The 22,745-nt window shown below is 45.5% G+C and overlaps 1 protein-coding gene across 3 annotated transcripts in view; it reads left to right on the top strand.

The window, feature by feature from the left end:
- LOC139530863 (kinectin-like) overlaps nt 1-18,085 on the top strand; it is a 48,962-nt gene extending 30,877 nt beyond the window's left edge. For 2 of the 3 annotated variants that reach the window (XM_071327618.1, XM_071327619.1), the window contains exons 2-34: nt 16-638; nt 907-1,065; nt 1,273-1,377; nt 1,553-1,788; nt 1,966-2,097; nt 2,264-2,370; nt 2,524-2,668; nt 3,093-3,189; nt 3,317-3,495; nt 3,786-3,854; nt 5,475-5,512; nt 5,654-5,744; nt 6,143-6,211; nt 6,315-6,352; nt 6,476-6,566; nt 6,687-6,755; nt 6,868-6,905; nt 7,018-7,108; nt 7,266-7,363; nt 7,463-7,562; nt 7,665-7,705; nt 7,825-7,915; nt 9,055-9,141; nt 13,593-13,682; nt 13,913-14,029; nt 14,116-14,205; nt 14,304-14,396; nt 14,679-14,747; nt 14,880-14,963; nt 16,169-16,252; nt 16,490-16,579; nt 16,851-16,961; nt 17,098-18,085. In XM_071327618.1, the coding sequence (XP_071183719.1) occupies nt 17-638; nt 907-1,065; nt 1,273-1,377; nt 1,553-1,788; nt 1,966-2,097; nt 2,264-2,370; nt 2,524-2,668; nt 3,093-3,189; nt 3,317-3,495; nt 3,786-3,854; nt 5,475-5,512; nt 5,654-5,744; nt 6,143-6,211; nt 6,315-6,352; nt 6,476-6,566; nt 6,687-6,755; nt 6,868-6,905; nt 7,018-7,108; nt 7,266-7,363; nt 7,463-7,562; nt 7,665-7,705; nt 7,825-7,915; nt 9,055-9,141; nt 13,593-13,682; nt 13,913-14,029; nt 14,116-14,205; nt 14,304-14,396; nt 14,679-14,747; nt 14,880-14,963; nt 16,169-16,252; nt 16,490-16,579; nt 16,851-16,961; nt 17,098-17,121 (3,645 nt within the window). In that variant the 5' untranslated portion in view covers nt 16 and the 3' untranslated portion in view covers nt 17,122-18,085. The remainder of the gene's footprint in view (nt 1-15; nt 639-906; nt 1,066-1,272; nt 1,378-1,552; nt 1,789-1,965; nt 2,098-2,263; nt 2,371-2,523; nt 2,669-3,092; nt 3,190-3,316; nt 3,496-3,785; nt 3,855-5,474; nt 5,513-5,653; nt 5,745-6,142; nt 6,212-6,314; nt 6,353-6,475; nt 6,567-6,686; nt 6,756-6,867; nt 6,906-7,017; nt 7,109-7,265; nt 7,364-7,462; nt 7,563-7,664; nt 7,706-7,824; nt 7,916-9,054; nt 9,142-13,592; nt 13,683-13,912; nt 14,030-14,115; nt 14,206-14,303; nt 14,397-14,678; nt 14,748-14,879; nt 14,964-16,168; nt 16,253-16,489; nt 16,580-16,850; nt 16,962-17,097) is intronic. The other variant, XM_071327620.1, reaches the window with a different exon arrangement.
- The last annotated feature ends 4,660 nt before the right edge of the window (nt 18,086-22,745 follow it).

Genomic DNA, 22,745 nt, shown 5'->3' with positions numbered 1-22,745 from the left:
TTGCTCTCTCTTCAGAATGGCGCTGGACATCTATGACTCTCAGTACCTGGTGATCCTGGCCCCCTCCTTGGTCATCGCTCTCATCTTCCTCTTCTTCTGGCTCTTCATGAAGGAGACCTCCTATGACGAGGTGCTGGCCAGGCAGAAACGAGACCTCAAGCTGCCACCCTCCAAACCAGAAACCCGCAAGAAGAACGATAAGAAAAAGAGCAAGAAGAAAGAGAGCAGTAGTAGAGGGGAAGGAGGAGAGTCTGAGGAAGAGCTGCGGGACTTTGACGTGGCTGAAGCTGTGAGCAGCTCCACTGCGGAGGAGGAGGAGGAGGAGCCTGTCCCTGTGGCTCCACCCACCCCTGTTTCTGCCCCTGTGGCAGCGCCAGCCGAGGCCCCTGCAGGGGTGAGGGAGAGGAAGAAGGAGAAGAAAGCCGCAAAGGCAGCTGCCACTGCAGCTGCTCCCCCTGCCGAGATACCTTCGGTGAATGGCTCCAAGCAAGCAGGCCACAAAGCAGAGCCCCCTGCCCCAGTGGCTAAACCCAGTCCCCCCATACCCCAGCCTGACCCACAGCCCCCAGCTCAGGCTCAGACCCCCCCCCAGTCCTCTGGCAAGAAGAAGAAGGAGAAGAAGCAGAAGACAGAGGCTGGTGAGTAGAAGGCCAGGGTGGCTTTCATAGGATAAGAGGATGTGGTTCACTATGCGCTTGCCTGTGTCTGCAGACAGGACTAGTGCCTTCCCCGAGGCCACTCGTTAGTGTCTGAGTGCACATCTATCCTCCCGAATCAGATTATTTAAAGCCCAGTATGAGTAGTGAGCAGGACCTTCTACACAAATGGATCACAAGGCCATCATAATGGCATCCTCTTTTCCTCCATCTCTAAAGCCTAATTGTCCTCGTGTTGGTTCCTGTCTAGTGGAAGAAGAGATTAAGGTGGATAAAGCTCCAGCTCCAGTCAAAAAGGAGGTTCCCGTGCCGGTGGAAACCAAAGCCCAGGATGGAGCGACCCCCACAGCCACCACCTCAACCAGTGGCAAGAAGAAGAACTCTGCCAAGAAGCAGAAGACTGAGCATGGTAAGGATGATGTAGACCTACTGATACTGCAGGTTAATCAAAGTCAGAGCAGGTTCAGACATTGTTCGAAAGCTGCTAGCAGAAAGCAAAACAAATCTTACTCTGCCTTTTTAAAATATATTTATATTTATGAAATCCTTGGGCCCACTCTCAATTTGTGTACCTTGTCTGGCCCCAAATATGACAATGTGTTACGGTCTCCCTCAGCCCAAGTGGATGATATCCAGCCTGACTCTGCAGGTCCTGCTAACCACCATGGGGATGCGCCCTCCAAGGGAAATGTCAAGAAACAGAAGAATGAGATGGATAAAGGTGAGAAACCTACACTCCAATATATAGCTACTATATCATGTTTAAACCTGACATATAAACAATTACATTTGATAAATCTATTTAAACTGCATCATTCTATTCCACTCCGCTGCCATGCAACACTTGTATAACACATCATAGTTCATCCTCTGCCTTTATGTGTGTGTATTTGTAGAGAACTCTGAGGTGAAGCTGAAGGAGCTACTTTTGGGCCTGGGAAGTCTGGCCCTGTCACAGGCAGAGGCTGTCAGTGTGGTCACTGTGCTTAAAGAGAAGAACCCGTCTGCCCTAGACGCTTGGCAGAAGTCTGCAGCTAGGGCTGACCCCTCATCCCTGGAGAGAGAGAGGCTCCTCACCACTCTGCAGGAGGAGGCCTCCATCGCCAAGGACAAGGTCCAGCAGCTCAGCAAGGTGCAGCCAAACATACTCATAAGATGACCTTAACCCGACCATACCGGTACCATAATATATATCCATTGACATCACTGGTTTACATCACTGGTTTATTACCTGTGGACTCTGGCTGTGGCTTGGTGGCATTTCATTCCAATACTGATCCGCTGCCATTTATGCCCTGTCCGCTGTTAGGAGCTGCAGCAGGAGAAGCAGAAGACTGTGAGGGCGGAGGCTGTTCTGAGGGACCAGCGTGGGGCGCTGGAGAAGGAGCTGAATGTCATGCAGGCTAAATCCCAGGGAGAGCTCCAGGGCATACAGATGAAGGTGACCACCATCCACCACTCTGATACCTTTACCTCAGGCCAAACCTCAACTACCATCACTTTTTACTGTAATGCTTTATACTCCAACATCAGTCCTGAGGCAGTATAGACAAGTGTTTCTGTCGGATGCTGTATGTTTGGTGGTACTGACTCCCAATGTTGTGTAGTTCCAGAAGCTGAGGGAGCAGCTAGAGGGTCAGATCGCCAGGCTGCAGCAGGAGAACGGCATCCTGAGAGATGCAGTCAGCTCTGCCACCAACCAGATGGAGAGCAAGTGAGTGCCACCTCCCAGCCATCTGTTTCTAGATTATAAAGATGTTAAGTTCTTTGATAGGTATTGTATTGCACTGTAAGAATACTAGTTGCCTTTGAGGCACGGCATGGATGAGTGTGTGGGTTGTAATAGTGGTTGTGGTGTGTATGGCAGGCAGTCGTCGGAGCTGAACCAGCTGCGCTCTGAGTACTCTGGTCTGATGAAAGAGCTGACGGAGAACAACAACAAGCTGCAGCAGGAGGAGCACCAGAGGAAGTCGCTGGAGGTCAACTACAAGCAGAATGTGTCTCAGCTGGAGGTATGTGGTTTGTCAGGGGAGGGGCTATGACTCACACGGGCATCTAATTTAGTTATTTATTCAGCCCATAGTTCACTAGGCTGCCCCACAGAGATTAAACACAAAGGAATCTCCTTCGTGGTCAGACCTGGACTGTTTCGGGTTTATCACTGTAACCATGGGAGGGCCTGTTTCCCCCCTCCTCAGGGGGGGGGGGTCTGGGTGGTGTGTAATAGAACAGGGAAGTGGAGGATTGTGTTAGCTCAGGAAGTGGGTCTGTTTGAGGCTTTGTGCTCAGTATGAACACTGCTTCCCTGCAACAGACACCCAGGTCGGCCTTTCCTGTGTTCATCACCATAACCACAGTACAGTGAGATGGATTCTGAGAGGTTGTGTCAGTGTATGTTCACTGTTAAAATGCCAAGTGTTGTCCCGTGATCACCAGGCTCAACTGCAGGAAGCTAAGCGCCGCTGGGACGAGCTCCAGAACTACCTCCACAATGTCAACGCAGAGAGGGAGAAACTTCATGCTGCTAAAGAAGGTGCTCACAGAGATTCTATAAACAGACCTCTGAAACGCAAACTAATGCACGACTCATTGCCAATATGTAACAAATGTTACATATGACGAAGGTGATATGACTGGGTCTGGTGTCTCTCCTCTCTCAGAACTACAGAGCCAGCTGCTGGCGGTGGAGAAGGAAATGAGCAACAAGAACAAGGAGATCCAGACGCTGCACAGCAGCCTGACCGACACCATAGTGTCCAAGGACCAGGTGGAGCAGAAGATGATGCAGCTGCTGGAGGTGTCCCAGCACAGCCTGGCTGACAACGCAGCGCAGGTCCAGGTAGGGGAACACAGCCCTTATTGTTGTAATGACAGTTGTGATGTGTATAACAATAACACATTCCCTAGTGTTTACATTCACCAGTGGTTGACAGTTAAACTTGGATGTTATTGTGCCAGGTATAAACAGGACTTCACACTCACACCATTCGGAAACGAGGGAGAGAAGTAGTTAAAGGGAAACTGTTTTAGTTGAGAGACTGAGATGGGCCAAATATTTGAAGTATTTTTGTATTTATATTTTTCATATTCTGGTATGCACTCAACGTAACATCCTTTTAATCCTGACAGGATCTCCTGAGGGAAAACAGTGGCCTTCAGACCCAGATTGAGACTCTGCAGAACCAGTTGAGCTCACAGGTATGTTTCCAACATGTTTCACCCTTTAGTTCATCAACAAGAGTTCATATGTACAGTACCAGTCAAAGGTTTGGACACACCTACTCATTCAAGGGTTTTTCTTTATTTTTACTATTTTCTACATTGTAGCATAATGGTGAAGACATCAAAACTATGAAATAACACATATGGAATCATGTAGTAGCTAAAAAAGTGCTAAACAAATCAAAATATATTTGAGATTCTTCAAAGTAGCCACCCTTTGCCTTGATGACAGCTTTGCACACTCTTGGCATTCTCTCAACCAGCTTCATGGGGAATGCTTTTGAAACCGTCTTGAAGGAGTTCCCACATATGCTGAGCACTTGTTGGCTGCTTTTCCTTCACTCTGCAGTCCAACTCATCCCAAACCATCTCATTTGGGTTGAGGTAGGGTGATTGTGGAGGCCAGGTCATCTGATGCAGAACTCCATCACTCCTTCTGGGTCAAATAGCCCTTACACAGCCTGGAGGTGTGTTTTGGGTAATTGTCCTGTTGAAAAACAAATTATAGTCCCACTAAGCGAAAACCAGATGGGATGATGTATTGTTGCAGAATGTTGTGGTAGCCATGCTGGTTAAGTGTGCCTTGTATTCTACATAAATCCCCAACAGTATCACCAGCAAAGCACCATCACACCTCCTCCTCCATGCTTCTCAGTGGGAACCACACATGCAGAGATCACCCGTTCACCTACTCTGCGTCTCACAAAGACACGGTGGTTGTAACCAAAAATCTCACATTTGGACATTGCTTGTGTTTCGTGGCCCAAGCAAGTCTCTTTTTCTTATTGGTGTCCTTTTAGTAGTGGTTTCTTTGCAGAAATTTGACCATGGAGGCCTGATTCAATCAACATCAACTGTTCAGAGGAGACTGTCTGTTACTTGAACTCTCTGAAGCATTTGTTTGGGCTGCAATCTGTGGTGCAGTTAACTCTAATGAACCTATCCTCTGCAGCAGAGGTAACTGGGTCTTCCTTTCCTGTGACAGTCCTCATGAGAGCCAGTTTCATCATAGCGCTTGATGGTTTTTGCGACTGCACTTGAAGAATCGTTCAAAGTTCTTAAAATTTTCCAGATTGACTGAGCTTCATGTCTTAAAGTAATGATGGACTGTCGTTTCTCTTTGCTTATTTGAGCTGTTCTTGCCATAATATGGACTTGGTCTTTTACCAAATAGGGCTATCTTCTGTATACCACCCCTGCCTTGTCACAAAACAATTGATTGGCTCAAACGCATTAAGAAGTAAAGTAATTCCACTATTTAAGGCACACCTGTTAATTGAAATACATTACAGGTGACTACCTCATGAAGCCGGTTGAGAGAATGCCAAGAGTGTGCAAAGCTGTCATCAAGGCAAAGGGTGGCTACTTTGAAGAATCTCAAATATAAAATATTTTTTGATTTATTTAACATTTGTTTGGTTACTACATAATTCCATATGTGTTATTTCATAGTTCTGATGTCTTCACTATTATTCTACAATGTAGAAAATAGTAAAAGATAAAGAAAAACCCTTGAATGAGTAGGTGTATCCAACCTTTTTGACTGGTACTGTATATGTGAGTGTGTTGTGACCACTCTCTTCCCTCCTCTTTCAGGCCACTACTGTATCCCACTTTGAGGAGCTACAGAAGCTGTAAGTGTTTCCCCAGCCCACTTGCACATCTGTGTAGCCTGATCCTTGAATGTCCGTCTGTTCCTTATAATGTCCTCTCTGACTCGTGTCCCTGTCATATGGGTTGTGTTGCTGACTCTTGCCCTGTGTGGTTGTGTCCAGGCTGGCTGAGAAGGAGCTGCAGAGGAAGAGTCTGGAGGACTCCCTGAATGGTGAGAGGAGCAGTGGCGCCAGCAGGGAAACTAACATGCAGGTACCTACAGTAATACTCTGTAATACTGTCTAAACCCCCATTATTACACCAGCTCTGTAAAATACGGTCTGTTAACCGGATGGAATGTGTTGAGCTGTAGGAATGCTGCTCACATGGCTCAGTGGATTGATTTGTGGGCTTACTATACATGGAAGTTATTTCTTTGTGAAGCATAGTAGCTAGTACAGTTATAAAACAGAACTATGATAAGCCCTCTGGGCTGCCTTTGTTCATTAAAACAAAGTCAATTGGCTGAAAATGGTCATTAGGATAAAGATATTATCAAACTACTGTAGACCTACATGCACACTGTCAAATGAATAGTGATATCTCCTTTGTGTGAGATGAATGTTGTTGAATCTGGGCTTCCTGCCCTCACCCTCCTCTCTCCTCCACAGGCCATGCACAATGAGAACATGTCACTGAAGGTAGAGCTCCAGAATCTGCAGGCTCAGATTTCTGAACAGGTCAGAAGTGAAACACGCCTGTTTTCTTAGATGGAACTCTTGCTGTGATCTACCAGTTCCTCAGTATGCATAACTCTCTGACACACCCTCTCTCCCCATCTAGACTGCTTCTCAGCTGGCCTTGGACCAGTTCCAGAGGAGGTATGTGAGAATGGAGAGCATTAAGACCACACCAGAAAACAATGCTGTACTTCACATTGACCACGTCTCACTATGTCTTTGTGTTGTTGACCCCCCCCCCCCCCCCCCCCCCCACACACACAGTTTCCAAGAGCGGGAGGAGAACATCAAGACTGTGGAGGACCTGCTGAAGATGGGGCTGATTGAGGTGGCCAATAAGGAGGAGGAATTGAAGGTGAGCAGGGTTCAGGGGAATGAGCTTGATCACCCCACCAGATAAACACAGTTTTGATCGTGCATTTTGTAAACAAAAATGATGTTGAAATGTTTGAAATCAAATTGTTTTCTCTGTCAGACTGTAAGAGAAGAGAAGGAGGTTCTGAAACAAGAGATGGAGGCTTTAAAGCTTCAGACTACTGAACAGGTATGTTACGCACACTTTTCCCCCCCCACACGGATCTACTGTCTCTTTTTATTTTGATAGTCTCAACTCCGTTCCCTCATGGATTCTCCCTCTTGTCTTTTCCTACTCTCAGACATTGTCCGATTCGATAGTGGACGCACTACAGCGCAAGTAAGTCAATGAAAATACCACCTTTTCCCTAGCAACTGCTATGAAACAGCTTGCCATATTCATGGACAATTTGTTCTGTGTTCGCTAAGTTTTTGTTGTTCTGTATTTCAAGGATCCAAGAGAAAGATGAGCAGATTAAGTCAATGGAGGAGAGCCTACAGGCAGCACAGGCGAGTGACTCCAGCAATGGGATGACCATTGAGGTGTGTGTTCATAGTCGCTCTCGCTCTCTTTCAAAATTCAAGTTAAGTGCTTTATTGGCATGTGTTTAGACTTCTCCCAATGTTACTGTTTTGGTTCTAGACTGTGCTGTCTCCCTGCTGGGTGTTTGGTGTGACCCTGTGTTTGTTGTCCCTGCAGTCTCTGGAGCAGCAGGTGGTGGGGCTGGAGCAGCTTAGACAGAAGGAGGCTGAGGACACCACCAGTGCCAGAAACCAGCTCCTAGAACTACAGACACAGTAAGCCTACTGTACTATCCTTAAGCCTACTGTACTACTCTTTCCTACTCGATTACTGCATTGTACCCTGAGAAATTAGGCTGACACACTCTATTGCAGGCTTGCTGCTAAGGACCAGGAGATCCAGACCCTACAGAGTGAGTTGGAGGCGAGGGCCAAGGAGGTGAGCGACAAGGTGCAGGAGCTACAGCAGCAACAGGTGAGAGAAGAGGTGGAAACAGTTCATTGGTCATCTGTATTGGCTGAATGGGAGAGGGTGAAAAATAATAAGTTAAATAACTTACTTTTTTTCTTGTTCTAGCTGACCCACACAGAGGCCCCAAGCCCGGAACTGCTGACAGCGTGAGTAACAGCAATACTTCACAGAATTCCCTTCAGTATACAATAGGTGTCCCTTGGCATGGGGCTATCCAGCAGCGTTATGCTTGGTAATGTATGTGTGGTGGTGTTCTGTCCTCCAGGTTGGCAGAGAAGGAGAAGCAGGTGTCTGATCTCCAGGGAGAGCTGGCTAAGCTGAGGGAGTCCCTGGAGCTTCACAGGAGCAAGAACAACGTAGGTGTCCCGTCCTGTGCTGCAGACAGTCCTGCTGCTTCCCCAGCCCACACCCACACTACCTACCTCTCCAGTCTAGCCCTGACATACATCTGCAGACCTCATCCTGTATATACTCTGCTAAACCAGGGGTTCTCAAACCCTTCCTCGGGGACCCCCCAGCCATTCTATGTATTTTAACTATTCCGGAGCTAACACACCTGATTCAACTTGTCAACTAATTATCAAGACCTTGACTAGGTGAATCAGATGAGTTAGAAAAAGGCTACAACAAAGTTGTGAAACGTCTGGGGGGTCCCTGAGAGGTTTGAGAACCACTGCCCTAAACCACACCCCTCAGTGATGTCACTCTACCCATGCATATGCAGTCCTGTGCACCTCTGCTTCAAATGAATAATCTCACTCTACTCATTTTCCCAAGTGGATAAATTGCATTTTGTCACAGACTATGAATGAAATTAATTAAGCTACTTGAAATTATTCAAGTCAATGATTTCTCTACCATTACATTTTAGTCCTGTTAATTTGAAATTCCATACGTATGTTGGCTTAGGCTTTCTACAATCAAACAGCATAGTTAAGGGCTGTCAGTCTACTCTGCTCTGTTCTTGGCCATGTTTACAAGGAGTCCCTATTTCTGTGTCCACGGTATAACAACAGCCTTGTTTTACAGAGACTGAGAGCTACCTTGTTGACTAGCTCTGTATCATGTGATTTGGCTTTTCCTATCTAGGTACATTTGAATTTTTTGGCAGTGAGCTGCAGCTCTCATTCTTCAGATTCTTTCAGTGTCTATCCCAAAGACCTCTACTGAGTGACTAACTGTTTCACTGTTTGTTTTTGCCGATAAAATTTAGTGGCCGATCCTTTTAAAGACTCAATCGTTAGATGGGCAGCTCATGTTAAGCTGCACTTGACCCTTAGACTGGTTTACAGGTAAAGTGCAGTGAGGATTTTCTTTTAAACCTACACTCAGAAACAGGATAGGACAGGACAGGACAGCTGTACAGAAAAGGAGAGTAGAAAATAGTATTAGCTAATGGTTCTCTGTTCGTCCCTATATGAATTGTGTTTGTGGGTCACTGCATACTTTTCCCTGAGGCTGAACTGAAAGTCATATCTCTTTTGAAACTGACCAGGAGCTTCGGGTGAAAAACTGGAGCGCTATGGAGGCTCTGGCAGCCACCGAGTCCATGCTTCAGGGGAAACTTGGCAAAGCCCGCAAGGTTCGGACGCTGCTTCCAGTCTGCTTCACTCTAGATTGAAAACTTGATTCATCCCCAAACAGCTATTGCCATAATGGACCAGTGAGGTTACTCCATTATTCATACATCTGATTTCTCCCCTCTTTCTGCACTCTGGCCCTGAATAATTGTCTCCATTAGCTATTCCCCTCAGGAATTTCAGAAACACTAATGAACTTTATGTACTTTGCCACGGCTGTTCTTGAGTTCTGCTTGCTATTCTGCGCTAGAATCTGCTTTACTTCTATAGTTATATAACTACATAAATTCCAGTGCAAAGTAAAACTGGGAATTGAAAATGAGTGTGCAGTGACTGACTCCAGATTTCATGTAGCTGGATGGTCGTAATGAGTTTGAGATCCATGATCTTCGTGATGCTCCTCTCACTTCCTGCCATGTGCTTCTCTCATGTCCTTTCCCCAATTCTGCATGTGTTCCATTATGCTTTGATGTGTATACACTGACATCAATTCAGCCATCAGCCGCTAGTGAAATTCTATTCCAAGATTTTCTAAAGAAATTTGATCCTGCAGAATTGCCGTTGAGAAAATGATGTCCAGAATATGTGCAATCAGTCAACATCATTATTTTGTGTAAAAGCATTTTTGAAAACATGCTAAAATAACAGTGATACTATTGATCAACATACAGAAATCTTTCAGTTTGTGTACACCACCACCTTACTGCATTGACTTATATACTGAACAAAAATATAAACACAGCATGCCACAATTTTAAATCGGCAGTGGTGGAAAAAGTACCCAATTGTCATACTTGAGTAAAAGTACAGATACCTTAATAGAAAATAGCTCAAGTAAGTGTCACCCAGTAAATACTACTTGAGTAAAATATACTTAAGTATCAAAAGTATGAATCATTTCAAGTTCCTTAAATTAAGCAAACCAGTAGGCACAATTTTATTTATTTATTTTATTTACGGAAAGCCACAGGTACACTCCAACACTCAAACACATTTACAAACAAAGCATGTGTATTTAGTGACTCCGCCAGATCAGAGGCAGTGGGGATGACCAGGGACATTCTCTTGATAAGTGTGTGAATTGGACCAGGGAAAATGTATGGCGTAACAATTGCATCCTTTTATTTAGGAATGTAGTAAAGTAAAAGTTGTCAAATATAAATAAAGTACAGATCCACAAAAAAAGACTTAATACTTTAAAGTATTTTTACTTAAGTACTTTACACCAATTGAAATAAATAAATGAGGCTCTAATCTATGGATTTCATATGAGATTGGGAATACAGATACAGTGGGGCAAAAAAGTATTTAGTCAGCCACCAATTGTGCAAGTTCTCCCACTTAAAAAGATGAGAGAGGCCTGTAATTGTCATCATAGGTACACTTCAACTATGACATCTATGATATCTCTCTCCTCTGCTCTCATCCTTCTAGACCTATCGGCTGCCTTTGATACTGTGAACCATCAGATCCTCCTCTCCACCCTCTCCGAGCTGGGCATCTCCGGCGCGGCCCACGCTTGGATTGCGTCCTACCTGACAGGTCGCTCCTACCAGGTGGCGTGGCGAGAATCTGTCTCCGCACCACGTGCTCTCACCACTGGTGTCCCCCAGGGCTCTGTTCTAGGCCCTCTCCTATTCTCGCTATACACCAAGTCACTTGGCTCTGTCATATCCTCACATGGTCTCTCCTATCATTGCTATGCAGACGACACACAATTAATCTTCTCCTTTCCCCCCTCTGATAACCAGGTGGTGAATCGCATCTCTGCATGTCTGGCAGACATATCAGTGTGGATGACGGATCACCACCTCAAGCTGAACCTCGGCAAGACGGAGCTGCTCTTCCTCCCGGGGAAGGACTGCCCGTTCCATGATCTCGCCATCACGGTTGACAACTCCATTGTGTCCTCCTCCCAGAGTGCTAAGAACCTTGGCGTGATCCTGGACAACACCCTGTCGTTCTCAACTAACATCAAGGCGGTGACCCGTTCCTGTAGGTTCATGCTCTACAACATTCGCAGAGTACGACCCTGCCTCACGCAGGAAGCGGCGCAGGTCCTAATCCAGGCACTTGTCATCTCCCGTCTGGATTACTGCAACTCGCTGTTGGCTGGGCTCCCTGCCTGTGCCATTAAACCCCTACAACTCATCCAGAACGCCGCAGCCCGTCTGGTGTTCAACTTTCCCAAGTTCTCTCACGTCACCCCGCTCCTCCGCTCTCTCCACTGGCTTCCAGTTGAAGCTCGCATCCGCTACAAGACCATGGTGCTTGCCTACGGAGCTGTGAGGGGAACGGCACCTCCGTACCTTCAGGCTCTGATCAGGCCCTACACCCAAACAAGGGCACTGCGTTCATCCACCTCTGGCCTGCTCGCCTCCCTACCTCTGAGGAAGTACAGTTCCCGCTCAGCCCAGTCAAAACTGTTCGCTGCTCTGGCACCCCAATGGTGGAACAAACTCCCTCACGACGCCAGGTCAGCGGAGTCAATCACCACCTTCCGGAGACACCTGAAACCCCACCTCTTTAAGGAATACCTAGGATAGGATAAAGTAATCCTTCTAACCCCCCCCCCCTTAAAAGAGTTAGATGCACTATTGTAAAGTGGTTGTTCCACTGGATATCATAAGGTGAATGCACCAATTTGTAAGTCGCTCTGGATAAGAGCGTCTGCTAAATGACTTAAATGTAATGTAATGTAAATGTAAATGACAGACAAAATGAGAAAAGAAAATCCAGAAAATCACATTGTAGGATTTTTTATGAATTTATTTGCAAATTATGGTGGAAAATAAGTATAAGTATAAGTGTGTACAGACCCTTGCGATATGTGGCTGTGCATTGTCATGCTGAAGAAACATGAGGTGATGGCGGCGGATGAGTGGCACGACAATGGACCTCAGGAACTCGTCACAGCATCTCTGTGCATTCAAATTCCCATTGATACAATGCAATTCTGTTCGTTGTTCGTAGCTTATGCCTGCCCATAACCCCACCGCCACCATGGGGCACTCTGTTCCCAACACTGACATCAGCAAACTGCTCGCCCACACAATGCCATACACGTGTTCTGCGGTTGTGAAGCCGGTTGGACGTACTGTCATTCTCTCAAATGACATTGGAGGCGGCCTACGGTAGAGAAATGAACATTCAATTCTCTGGCAACAGCTCTGGTGGACATTCCTGCAGTCAGCATGCCAATTGCACGCTCCCTCAAAACTTTTGGCATCTGTGACGTTGTATTGTGTGACAACTGCAGCAATTTGTTCAGATTTGCGAGAAATACGCTATTTTGCGTTTTATATTTTAGTTTAGTGTAGAAACCAGACAGTAATATTGACACAAGTTCCTCTGCTGTAGCTGCTGTTAATATTCACCCAGTTGTTTCCTAGGGGGTTTTCTAGTCCTCTTCATCAGTGAGAATATGATCTGCCATTACCCTTTGCTTAGCCGTATGTATTTAGGGACCCACTAATAAACCATAGACTAACAGATTGCTCTTCTACTATAAACAGTTGTGGGGGTTCAGTATATTTTTGCCACAGTTCTAACCCCTAGTGACTCGCTCCTCATGTCCAGCAGACCGGGTACATAGTGAACTGATTTTCCCAGCAGCTGCTCTCGGCCATCTTGGTACAGTAAAAATGGCCTTCATTTAAGCTGAGTGTAGGAGTTCCTGGACACCTGTTGTGTGCGCTCAGGAAAATGCATGCTCATACACAATCCAAAGCATATGTCACAGCGTAGATCCCTTTCCCCTTACAACACAAGGTGTTAATGAGAGTAGAGGTGAATGTGCCAGCGGTCCCTTACAGGACTCACTCCATCGGAGGGTAAGATGGGTTATACAGGACATCTCTCTCCTCCTGAGACTTTCAAGCCCTGTGCAGCTAGTGTGATTTATGGTACCAACATAGTGGGTTTTGTTTGGTGGTTCTTCATAACGGAAGCACGTGTGGTGCTCTATGGGAAGAATGTTAGCTCCTCCGGGGCATTACTGCAACTGAATGAACAAGAGTGAGTAACATGTTCCTCCTTGAAAGGAGACCAATGTGAACTTTGTGAACCTGTGGAGAGCAGAGCGGGGCCTAAACTTAATGAACTCGTCTCGTGGTGGTGTGTGGCTGCTGAACACTGGGGTGGATGAATACTTGCTTGAAGCACACTAAATAATTGAGCCGTTAAATATGAGCTGTTTGTTACACTGGAGTGTCATGGAGAGGGAGTTGCGTTTGTCACAGGCCATGCTCCTGTATGCACTCTGAGATGGGAGGGGTGAAACCAAGCGAGCAGAGAGGTAGCAATTTGAGGTGTTGGATGTTTACCTGTACAGCTGTGTGTGTGTGTGTGTGTGTGTGTGTGTGTGTGTGTGTGTGTGTGTGAGCCCTGAGTGTAGTCCATGTTGAACGTCCCCTTTTCTCTTCCTCCTTCTCCCTCTCCTCTACCTCTTCAGGAGCACCAGACAGCCCTGGAGACAGCTCAGGTAGAGTGTCGAGATGTTTTGCACAGACTGCTACCCAACGTGCCTCTGCCCGCTGAACATGTAAGGTCTCACATAATACAGTATATAATATGCCATTTAGCAAACACTTTTACCCAAAGCGACTCAGTCATGCATGCATACGTTTTACGTATGGGTGTCCCGGGAATTGAACTCACTATACTGACGTTGCAAGAGCCATGCTCTACCAACTGAGATACAGAGAACCACATGATGTGATATTAATTCTAAGTTAATCTGTTCCACATGGTCTATTGTTGTGTATCTCTCAGAACCACCAGGAGTGGCTGCAGAGGTTTGAGACTGCAGTGAAAGAGGCCCCGGCAGCAGAGGTGACCCTAGCAGCAGAGCCCAGACCTTCAGCTCCAGGGGGCTCAGAGGACACCAAGGTTTCCTTTTACAAACACTTGTATGTTTTAAAATGTCTGAGAACTGAGGTGGAAAGAAGTGAAACCAGGGCTGTTCCTTTCACCAGATATTGGCTGATAAGCTGAAGGAATCTGAAGAGGCCCAGAAGGTTCTACAGAAAGATTGTGAGACATACAAGAAAGTGTTGGCTGAGACGGTGAGGCGACGCTCTCTATCAGTGTCCTGTAGATGACGTTAAAAAGGTGTCATGAGGAGGCTGTGAAACTAACCTGTAATACCCTCTACTGTCCACAGGAGGGCATCCTGCAGCGCCTCCAGAGCAGTGTGGAGCAGGAGGAGTCTCGCTGGAAGGTGAAGCTGAATCTTTCACAGACAGAGCTGAAAGAGGTGAACACTGAAGAACATTCAATTAACCTCAAATTGTGTTTATATTGCACTTTTAACAATATCATTGGTATGTGTGGTGCAGTGGAGGCTGGTGGGAGGAGCTATAGGAGGACGGGCTCATTGTAAGGCTGGAATGGAATAAATGGGAAAGCATCAAACACATGGAAACCACGTTTGACTCCGTTCCTTCATTCTCGCCATTACAATGACCTCCTATAGGTCCTTCCACCAGCATCCACTGGTGTGGTGCTTATAGTCACTCTCCTGCCCTTTCTTTCCTAGATGAGTGTGAAAGTGGCAGCACTGGAGCAGGAGGTGGACAGAATGAGCGACCTCGGGGAGCTGGACAACGTCAGTCCTTCAGTTTAACACTTTACATACCGCTCAGCAATTGTATTATTTAGTCACTTTACATCAGTTGACACATTCAATTGAATTGATTTTCATACATAGCTTAAAATGCAATATTTTGTTCGTCCATAGTTGAGAAGAGACAAGCAGTACCTTGAGTCTGAGCTGGAGAGAGCAGAGCACGAGAGCGCCACCTATGTGACGGAGGTTAGCGAGGTGAGCTGACTCAACTTCCTGTCATCTACCTGTCATACTCGGTCATGTCATAGTGGTTATCCATCTATGTAGTCATAGGGGCGGCAGGTAGCCTAGCGGTTAAGAGCGTTGGACCAGTAACCAAAAGGTTGTTGGTTCGAATCCCCAAGATGACTAGGTGAAAAGTCCGTCTGTGCCCTTAACTTCTTATGGCTGCAAGGGCAGTATTGAGTAGCTTGGATGAAAGGTGCACAGAGGTGCCCAGAGTAAACGGCCTGCTCCTCAGTCATCATTCCATCTATCTATGTACAACCTCTGGATACAGTAGTGATATAAGCTTAAATGCAACAGGCTAAACTGTTTTTACATGCATGAGTAAGGTGGGTTTTCTTTGCTTTTTAGGAGGCAGTTATATTCTTAGTGTAACGATAGACTGGGCTATTAGTATCATTGGTTATAGATGGACCTTCCTTACTCGTGAGAGGACAGACTTAAAACACTACTGTTTCCATCCTGCACACTATCCCCCTCAAACTCAACTCTGGACCTTGAAGCCAGTTCCATTGTTTTTTTCCCCCTTGTTCTCCTATTGTCAGGGACTGATTTAGCTTGGTGCAATTATCAGGTAGAACAGAAAACCAGCAGGCTCCGGACCTCATAGAGTAAGAGTTGGATACCCCTGCACTATCCCATCACTACCACTAAAAGGCTTACGGTGGCTTTCTGCTACTCCTGTACAGGCCAATGAGCTTCTCCATGTCGGCCATCTTTGGGGATACATTCTATGCCTTCAACTGCACGCACACTTTCATCATATTACCATTCATTTGCCTCCACACACAGTTGAAACATTTTCAACGTCTGTCTCTGTCTCTTGTCACCCTTCTGTCTGTGAATGCCTTGAAGGATACCTGAACATTTTATGGTTTTTCATTTGACAATGCATTAAAACAATAAAGAAATCTTTGTCAGTGTCTAGCTAATTATTATTAGTTTAGTAGATATAGCTACATGTCTACCTCAACTGCTCTAAAAGCCAAGTGAAAACAGTTTTGGTGTATGCAAAACAGATGTTTGCATTTTATTGGTAGAAATATACAAATATATCACCTTGTGTATATGCAAATTCTCCCCTCCAAACAGTTTTGAGATCAGATTTCACCAGGAGTGGAACGGTCATTGTCATGTGTTAAGTGTCTCGTCTCTCTGTTGGTGTTTGGTTGCAGCTGAAGACCCAGCTGACTGAGACTCTGTCTAAACTGGAGACCGAGGAGCGTGAGAGGCAGAAGGTGGCTGGGGATCTCTATAAGGTAAGACAGCCTCTCAGGATTGGACTACCATAAGGATTGGACTACCATAAGTTTATGTTTGGATGTACATTGTTGTTAGAGAAATAGTTTGTTACCAGTCCCTAGTCTAGAATGAAACACTCTAGGAGCTAAATACACTCTGAACATTTGAATACGTGGACGTGTTGAACACACTTATATTACCTGAAATGTAAGCTTAAATGTTTCTTGTAATTCCCCCATCCTGCTCTACCACAGGCCCAGCAGTCTCTGGACCTGATCCAGGAGGAGATCTGCAAGGATACTGGCCAGGGTGACCTGATAGAGAACAGCAACCTCTCATCACACGTAAGACTTACTGGAGGGGAAGGGGAACGTTGTCTGTCTGTGGCTGGGTGGATATTTTTATTTTCAATATTTGTTTTGAAGTCAGTCACGCATATGATCTAGGTAGTGTACATTCATGGTAAAAACACAGGTAGCTATGAGTAGTTGTAGTATTGTAGTTGTATGTTAAATGTAACCAGTCTTTACCTAGGGGCAGTTTTATTGACCAGTAGGTGTAGTTATATTGAAAGTGACCAGAGGGGGGTAACTAAACCGTCACTATGTCCCTCAGGAGGAGATTGACAGGAAGGAGAAAAAGACGGCAGGCCTAAACCAAACTGTGAGGGAACTGCAGCAGCTGCTACTGGCTGTCAACCGGCAACTCACCAAGGGACAAGAGGCGGTAGGACATTGGATGACACGGCAATCAAAAGAAGTCTTTGAAATATAGGAGTCAATTTACAATAAATGGGGGTTATAACTGGCATGTAAGTCTTCGTTGTAACTCTAAATAGATATTGAACTGTGCTTTCTTGCAGGAATCAGACTCGCCTGAAGTATAGGGAGGGGAGGATGGACCCTCTCTACAGAGACAACTTCTCCACCTCTACCTCTCCTATCATGCCCTCTCATCCTCTCCTGCTACACTCCTCGCTTTCCCTTTCACCTGTACTGTAGGCAGCCTCTTGCTGACCCCATGCCCAGCGCTGACCTATTACCTCTGACCCCCACCTGCTCCTCCTCAGCAGGGTCAGGGAGAGACCTGGCTGGGCCCCAGCGCAGAGGGGCTCCCTCAAACTACAAACACACCGAACACCAAACCAGACCTTACTATTGCAAAGTCCCACCACATTCCTCATGATCCCAACAGCACAGCCAGAACTAAAGGCATCCTACACATTCAGACTGTGTGGCATCCCCCCTGTTTAGTACCCCCTTTTTTTCAATGGAACGCTTTGAATACATCGTATTTCTCTGTTAGTTTTCTTTGTCAAGAAGGCGATGAAGTGGATTCCTAAATGAACTTTGGGTTCTTTGTCCTTTTAAGTTAAAAAGGAAAAATGTATTGTTTAAAAAAGTAACTGTTAGGACCTGCTGACTGTACACTACAATTGTTGATCTCTTTGACTCCTGTCCTGACAACTCAAACACGTACTGTACATGTGTTGATTCATGAATACATAGCTACTGTACATGCATACTTTGGCTGAGTATTGGGAGGGCAAGGGGATAGGGGAGGGTCCCAGCATGTCAGATGGGACACTAAGTAACTGTAACCATGGAGATCCGTAGAGGAAGTCTAAGTGCAGAGCCAGTAGGAGGGAGGCTGTGGCCCTGCCTCGCTGTGGGAGCAGAACGACAGGTCTACCGAGCTGAGGTTTTTAATCCTTCTGTAACTATTAGAGGAATCCCATATTATCTGTAATCAACGCTCGCTATATTGTTGGTAATTTCATTAACACTGAATATTTCGGGGGGGGTTTTGTAACAGGTGATCGTTAGTAAAAGGGATGCTTAAAAAATCTGCTTAGTGTCCTGTCTTCAGTTCTGCTCGTCTTGACTGCACTTTCTTTGGTGCCCCACAGTGGTATGGCAATCTCCCAGACCTTATCTCTGCTTTTAAGAGCAAAGATGGGGCCTAGTTCGTTGCAATTTTGTCCATCCTACACTTACAAAATCAACCCCTCAACACATCTAGAAACCACCTTGAAATGTAGTGCCTACCTGAAGGTTGAGGGAAGCTTTTGTCGTTGCTTTCATCTATCGGATACTTTCAGACCTATGAAGAGCCATCAGGCAGTCTAGGGGATAACTTTTGGGCGAGATTAACATGTATCTCTACAATGAGGCATTCAATTTAATTTAGACCCTAACTTAACAAAGGGAAGGCCATTAACTGCTCAGTTTTTACACTGATGACCAACGTTCTAAGGAGTGCATGACTAATAAATAGAATAATGTAAGGTTGTCCTCCCCTTTCAAGACAAACATGTTGCTGTCATGTGGTGGGTTTAATTTTAGGACACAGGAGGGTATTCGTGTGATTATGGTGTGCTAGCATGACGCCGCCATTATGAAACTTTGTGACCCGGGTTGCCATCAGGATGGCAACGAAACGTTACTCAACAGGTTAATTCCGCATTCTTGCAAAACATTGTGCAACACGTTGATTCATCATGCTATAGTTTAGTGGAAGTATGGCTGTGTGGGCTGAAATGGTATAAATAGGTGGGGTTTAGCTAGAATAATGACTTTGTGGCAACTAGTGACGACATAATGGATAGCCAAGAAGGACAACTGCCCCCTACTGTTATCTGGAAACTTTACAACTGGAAATTCTATCAGGTTTGTCACTGGCAGCTGTACAAACAGTGGATCAGTGAATTACATATCCTGCTTTTACCTCCCATTCTCAGTGGAGTTCAACATGTTAGGGAGGACATCGCATATCTGGCGCATACTTCTGACCACATTCAGATGATTCAGAGGGGTTGAGTTAAATGCTGAAGACACATTTCGGTTGAATGACTAGGTATCCCTTTCCCATATACTGTAGTTCATTTAAGAATTAGCCTTGAGTTTTTGTTTCCGACTTTACCTTAGCTAAGATGGAGAGGAAACACCAGTTCTAAAATGGCATGATCATAGAATTGACATTGTGTGTGTGAGTCAATGTAGTACACTCATTGCGCTGCGCTTGTCACCTGTAAACCTGCATGTGGTACTTCAGGACTGAAAAATAACAACAGGACTTTTGTTCAGCACAGGGGTCAGGGGAGAAAGTAGCACAGGATCAGCACATTCCAAAAATTCTCCCACTGTCATGCTGCAGTCAGCTGATTATGGGCCTTAGCCATCATGGAGACCTAGCTAGCGACAAAACAGGCGCCACACCATAACCTCAGCATACCCCTCTACTCTGATATGATACAGGACCATACATCAGTGCCTCTGTCAAACACCTTAATAAACATAGTTGCTTCACTTTCCTATGATGCAGGAATCCAGTATCTAGATTTCTCACACACATGCATTGTCCTGTGAAGTATACCTCATTCTGTTTAAATAATGACTAGTGTGTTGGAAGTCTTATGCCCTTATGCCCACTGTGCAGCCGTATTCATCGACCTGGCCAAGGCTTTCGACTCTGTCAAACACCACATTCTTATCGGCAGACTCAACAGCCTTGGTTTCTCAAATGATTGCCTCGCCTGGTTCACCAACTACTTCGCAGATAGAGTTCAGTGTGTCAAATCAGAGGGCCTGTTGTCCGGACCTCTGGCAGTCTCTATAGGGGTGCCACAGGGTTCAATTCTCGGGCCGACTCTCTCCTCTGTATACATCAATGATGTCGCTCTTACTGATGGTGATTCTCTGATCCACCTCTACAAAGACGACACCATTCTGTATACCTCTGGCCCTTCGTTGGACACTGTGTTAACTAACCTCCAGACGAGCTTCAATGCCATACAACTCTCCTTTCGTGGCCTCCAACTGCTCTTTAATGCAAGTAAAACTAAATGCATGTTTTTCAACCGATCACTACCCGCCCGTCCAGCATCACTACTCTGGACGGTTCTGACTTAGAATATGTGGACAACTACAAATACCTAGGTGTCTGGTTAGACTGTAAACTCTCTTTCTAGACTCACATTAAGCATCTCCAATCCAAAATTAAATCTAGAATCGGCTTCCTATTTCGCAACAAAGCATCCTTCACTCATGCTGCCAAACATACCCTCGTAAAACTGACCATCCTACCGATCCTCGACTTCGGTGATGTCATTTACAAAATAGCCTCCAACACTCTACTCAACAAATTGGATGCAGTCTATCGCAGTGCCATCCGTTTTGTCACCAAAGCCCCATATACTACCCACCACTGCGACCTGACGCTCTCGTTGGCTGGCCCTCGCTTCATACTCGTCGCCAAACCCACTGGCTCCAGGTCATCTACAAGTCTCTGCTAGGTAAAGCCCCGCCTTATCTCAGCTCACTGGTCACCATAGCAGCACCCACCCGTAGCACGCGCTCCAGCAGGTATATCTCACTGGTCACCACCAAAGCCAATTATTCCTTTGGCCGCCTTTCCTTCCAGTTCTCTGCTGCAAATGACTGGAACGAACTGCAAAAATCACTGAAGTTGGAAACCCATATCTCCCTCACTAGCTTTAAGCACCAGCTGTCAGAGCAGCTCACAGATCACTGCACCTGTACATAGCCCATCTGTAAATAGCCCATCCAACTACCTCATCCCCATACTGTATTTATTTATCTTGCTCCTTTGCACCCCAGTATCTCTACTTCCACATGTATTTATATATAATATATATATTCTGCACATCTACCATTCCAGTGTTTAATTGCTATATTGTAATTACTTTGCCACCATGGCCTATTTATTGCCTCCCTTATCCTACCTCATTTGCACATACTGTATATATACTTTTTCTACTGTATTATTGACTGTATGTTTGTTTATTCCATGTGTAACTCTGTGTTGTATGTGTCGAACTGCTTTGCTTTATCTTGGCCAGGTCGCAGTTGCAAATGAGAACTTGTTCTCAACTAGCCTACCTGGTTAAATAAAGGTGAAATACATTTTTAAAAATGTATGAGAGGAGAAGTAGTTTAAATGAGTTACATGTGAAGTTTAAGGAACTGTCACTGAAATAGTACTCTACAATCACATCCCATTCCCACAAGCTCTTAACACACGTACACTCTCTCTCACAGTCTAAGACATCCAGGGAACTTGACCACTCCTGGTGTAGAGGAGGCTGCAGGGGGAGGGCATGGAGGAACTAGGAAGGAAAATAGGAGCATTGTCTTCAATACGTCATCGTGGCTCATACAGTTAGTCACTATTGTGCAATTTGTTGCATTGAGTCTCTGTTTCATGCCTATTACCAAGAAACATCTGACTTTGTACTCACGCACACACACTCAAGTTAGACCCACCTCCACAGAGCAGCTCTCTCTGCATCTGCTCCCCATCAGTGTGGTATGTGCTAGAGAGCTTTTGATCTCCCTGCTTTGTGTGTGCGCATGTGTATGTTTGGTGGTGGTGGTGGTGGGGGGGGGGGGGGGGGGGGTATTGAAAGGGAGTCTCATGGTGCTCTTTTAAACAGACAATACCCTCTCTATGAAATGGGGAGACAAAGACTGTCTCACACAAAAGGGCTGTAAATAGTTATTATACTCCAGGCTGTTAAGACTAGAAAGTTGGGGTATATAGCACAAGCAGCTTGATCCTAATATACAGACATAGAGGTTTATCTGTAGTAACAGTAGTATTAATGGACTGATATGGAGAACCATGAATGTAACCAACAAATGCCATGGTTTAAAGTGGGTTGCTGTATTACTTACAGATGGATAGACAGGATTAGTACATCAAAAATAACAAAGTTGTCAGAACTCTTTTTGGTGATGCATTACACCACCGTGGTTTCCCCTCCCTACCTTTTTGTTTTTGTTTTAACTGTTATTGCACTTTTAAACTGAACATCACCTCAAACAGGTTGTAATAGCAGAGTGGAGCACACCACTGACGGGGGGCTCAATGCACTATTTACAATGGAGAGTTAGGAGGAATGGGGCACTTAGCTAAGCAGAGCCTTGTGAAAACAACAGAGACAGCCAAGTATTGATGAGGGTGGTAGACAGACGTGTAGAAGTGGCACATTCATCAGAAAGGTGTGACAACGACTGGACATATAGGATAGGGGAACCGGAGGGATTTCCTAGTTGAAAATGTGAGATTAATTTAACATTGGTTTGGCTGCTCCCACTTTTAGCTCAGTAAGACTCACAGTGAATGCCATTTCACCATTGGGTAACAGCGAATCACATTGAAGTGAGGCTAGATGCTTGCTGGAAGGTGAAAGTCAGAGATATTCACTCCTGGAGGTAACAGGGAACTTTGCCCCAGCTCCCCCCATTATAAATAGCCAACCAATTGCAGCCTTGGACTGGGTGTCTAATGTATATTTTAGTGAACATGCAGTTTCTGTGTTATTCACTTGAGGCAGAACTGCTGACTTTGTCTTTGACCAGAGAGAGAATGGTCTGATTCGGCCTGTCAGCATTGTGGCCCCCCATAGTTAGTCACAGCAGCCAACAGTATTTACATTTCCATCACTCACTCGCAACAGAAAAACCGAAAGGATATCATTTGGGTCTG

Source organism: Salvelinus alpinus, chromosome 9, assembly GCF_045679555.1.
Source record: "Salvelinus alpinus chromosome 9, SLU_Salpinus.1, whole genome shotgun sequence".
Classification (NCBI taxonomy): domain Eukaryota; kingdom Metazoa; phylum Chordata; class Actinopteri; order Salmoniformes; family Salmonidae; genus Salvelinus; species Salvelinus alpinus.
The sequence above is the reverse complement of the archived record's forward strand: the minus strand, read 5'-3'. Positions and strand labels throughout refer to the sequence as shown.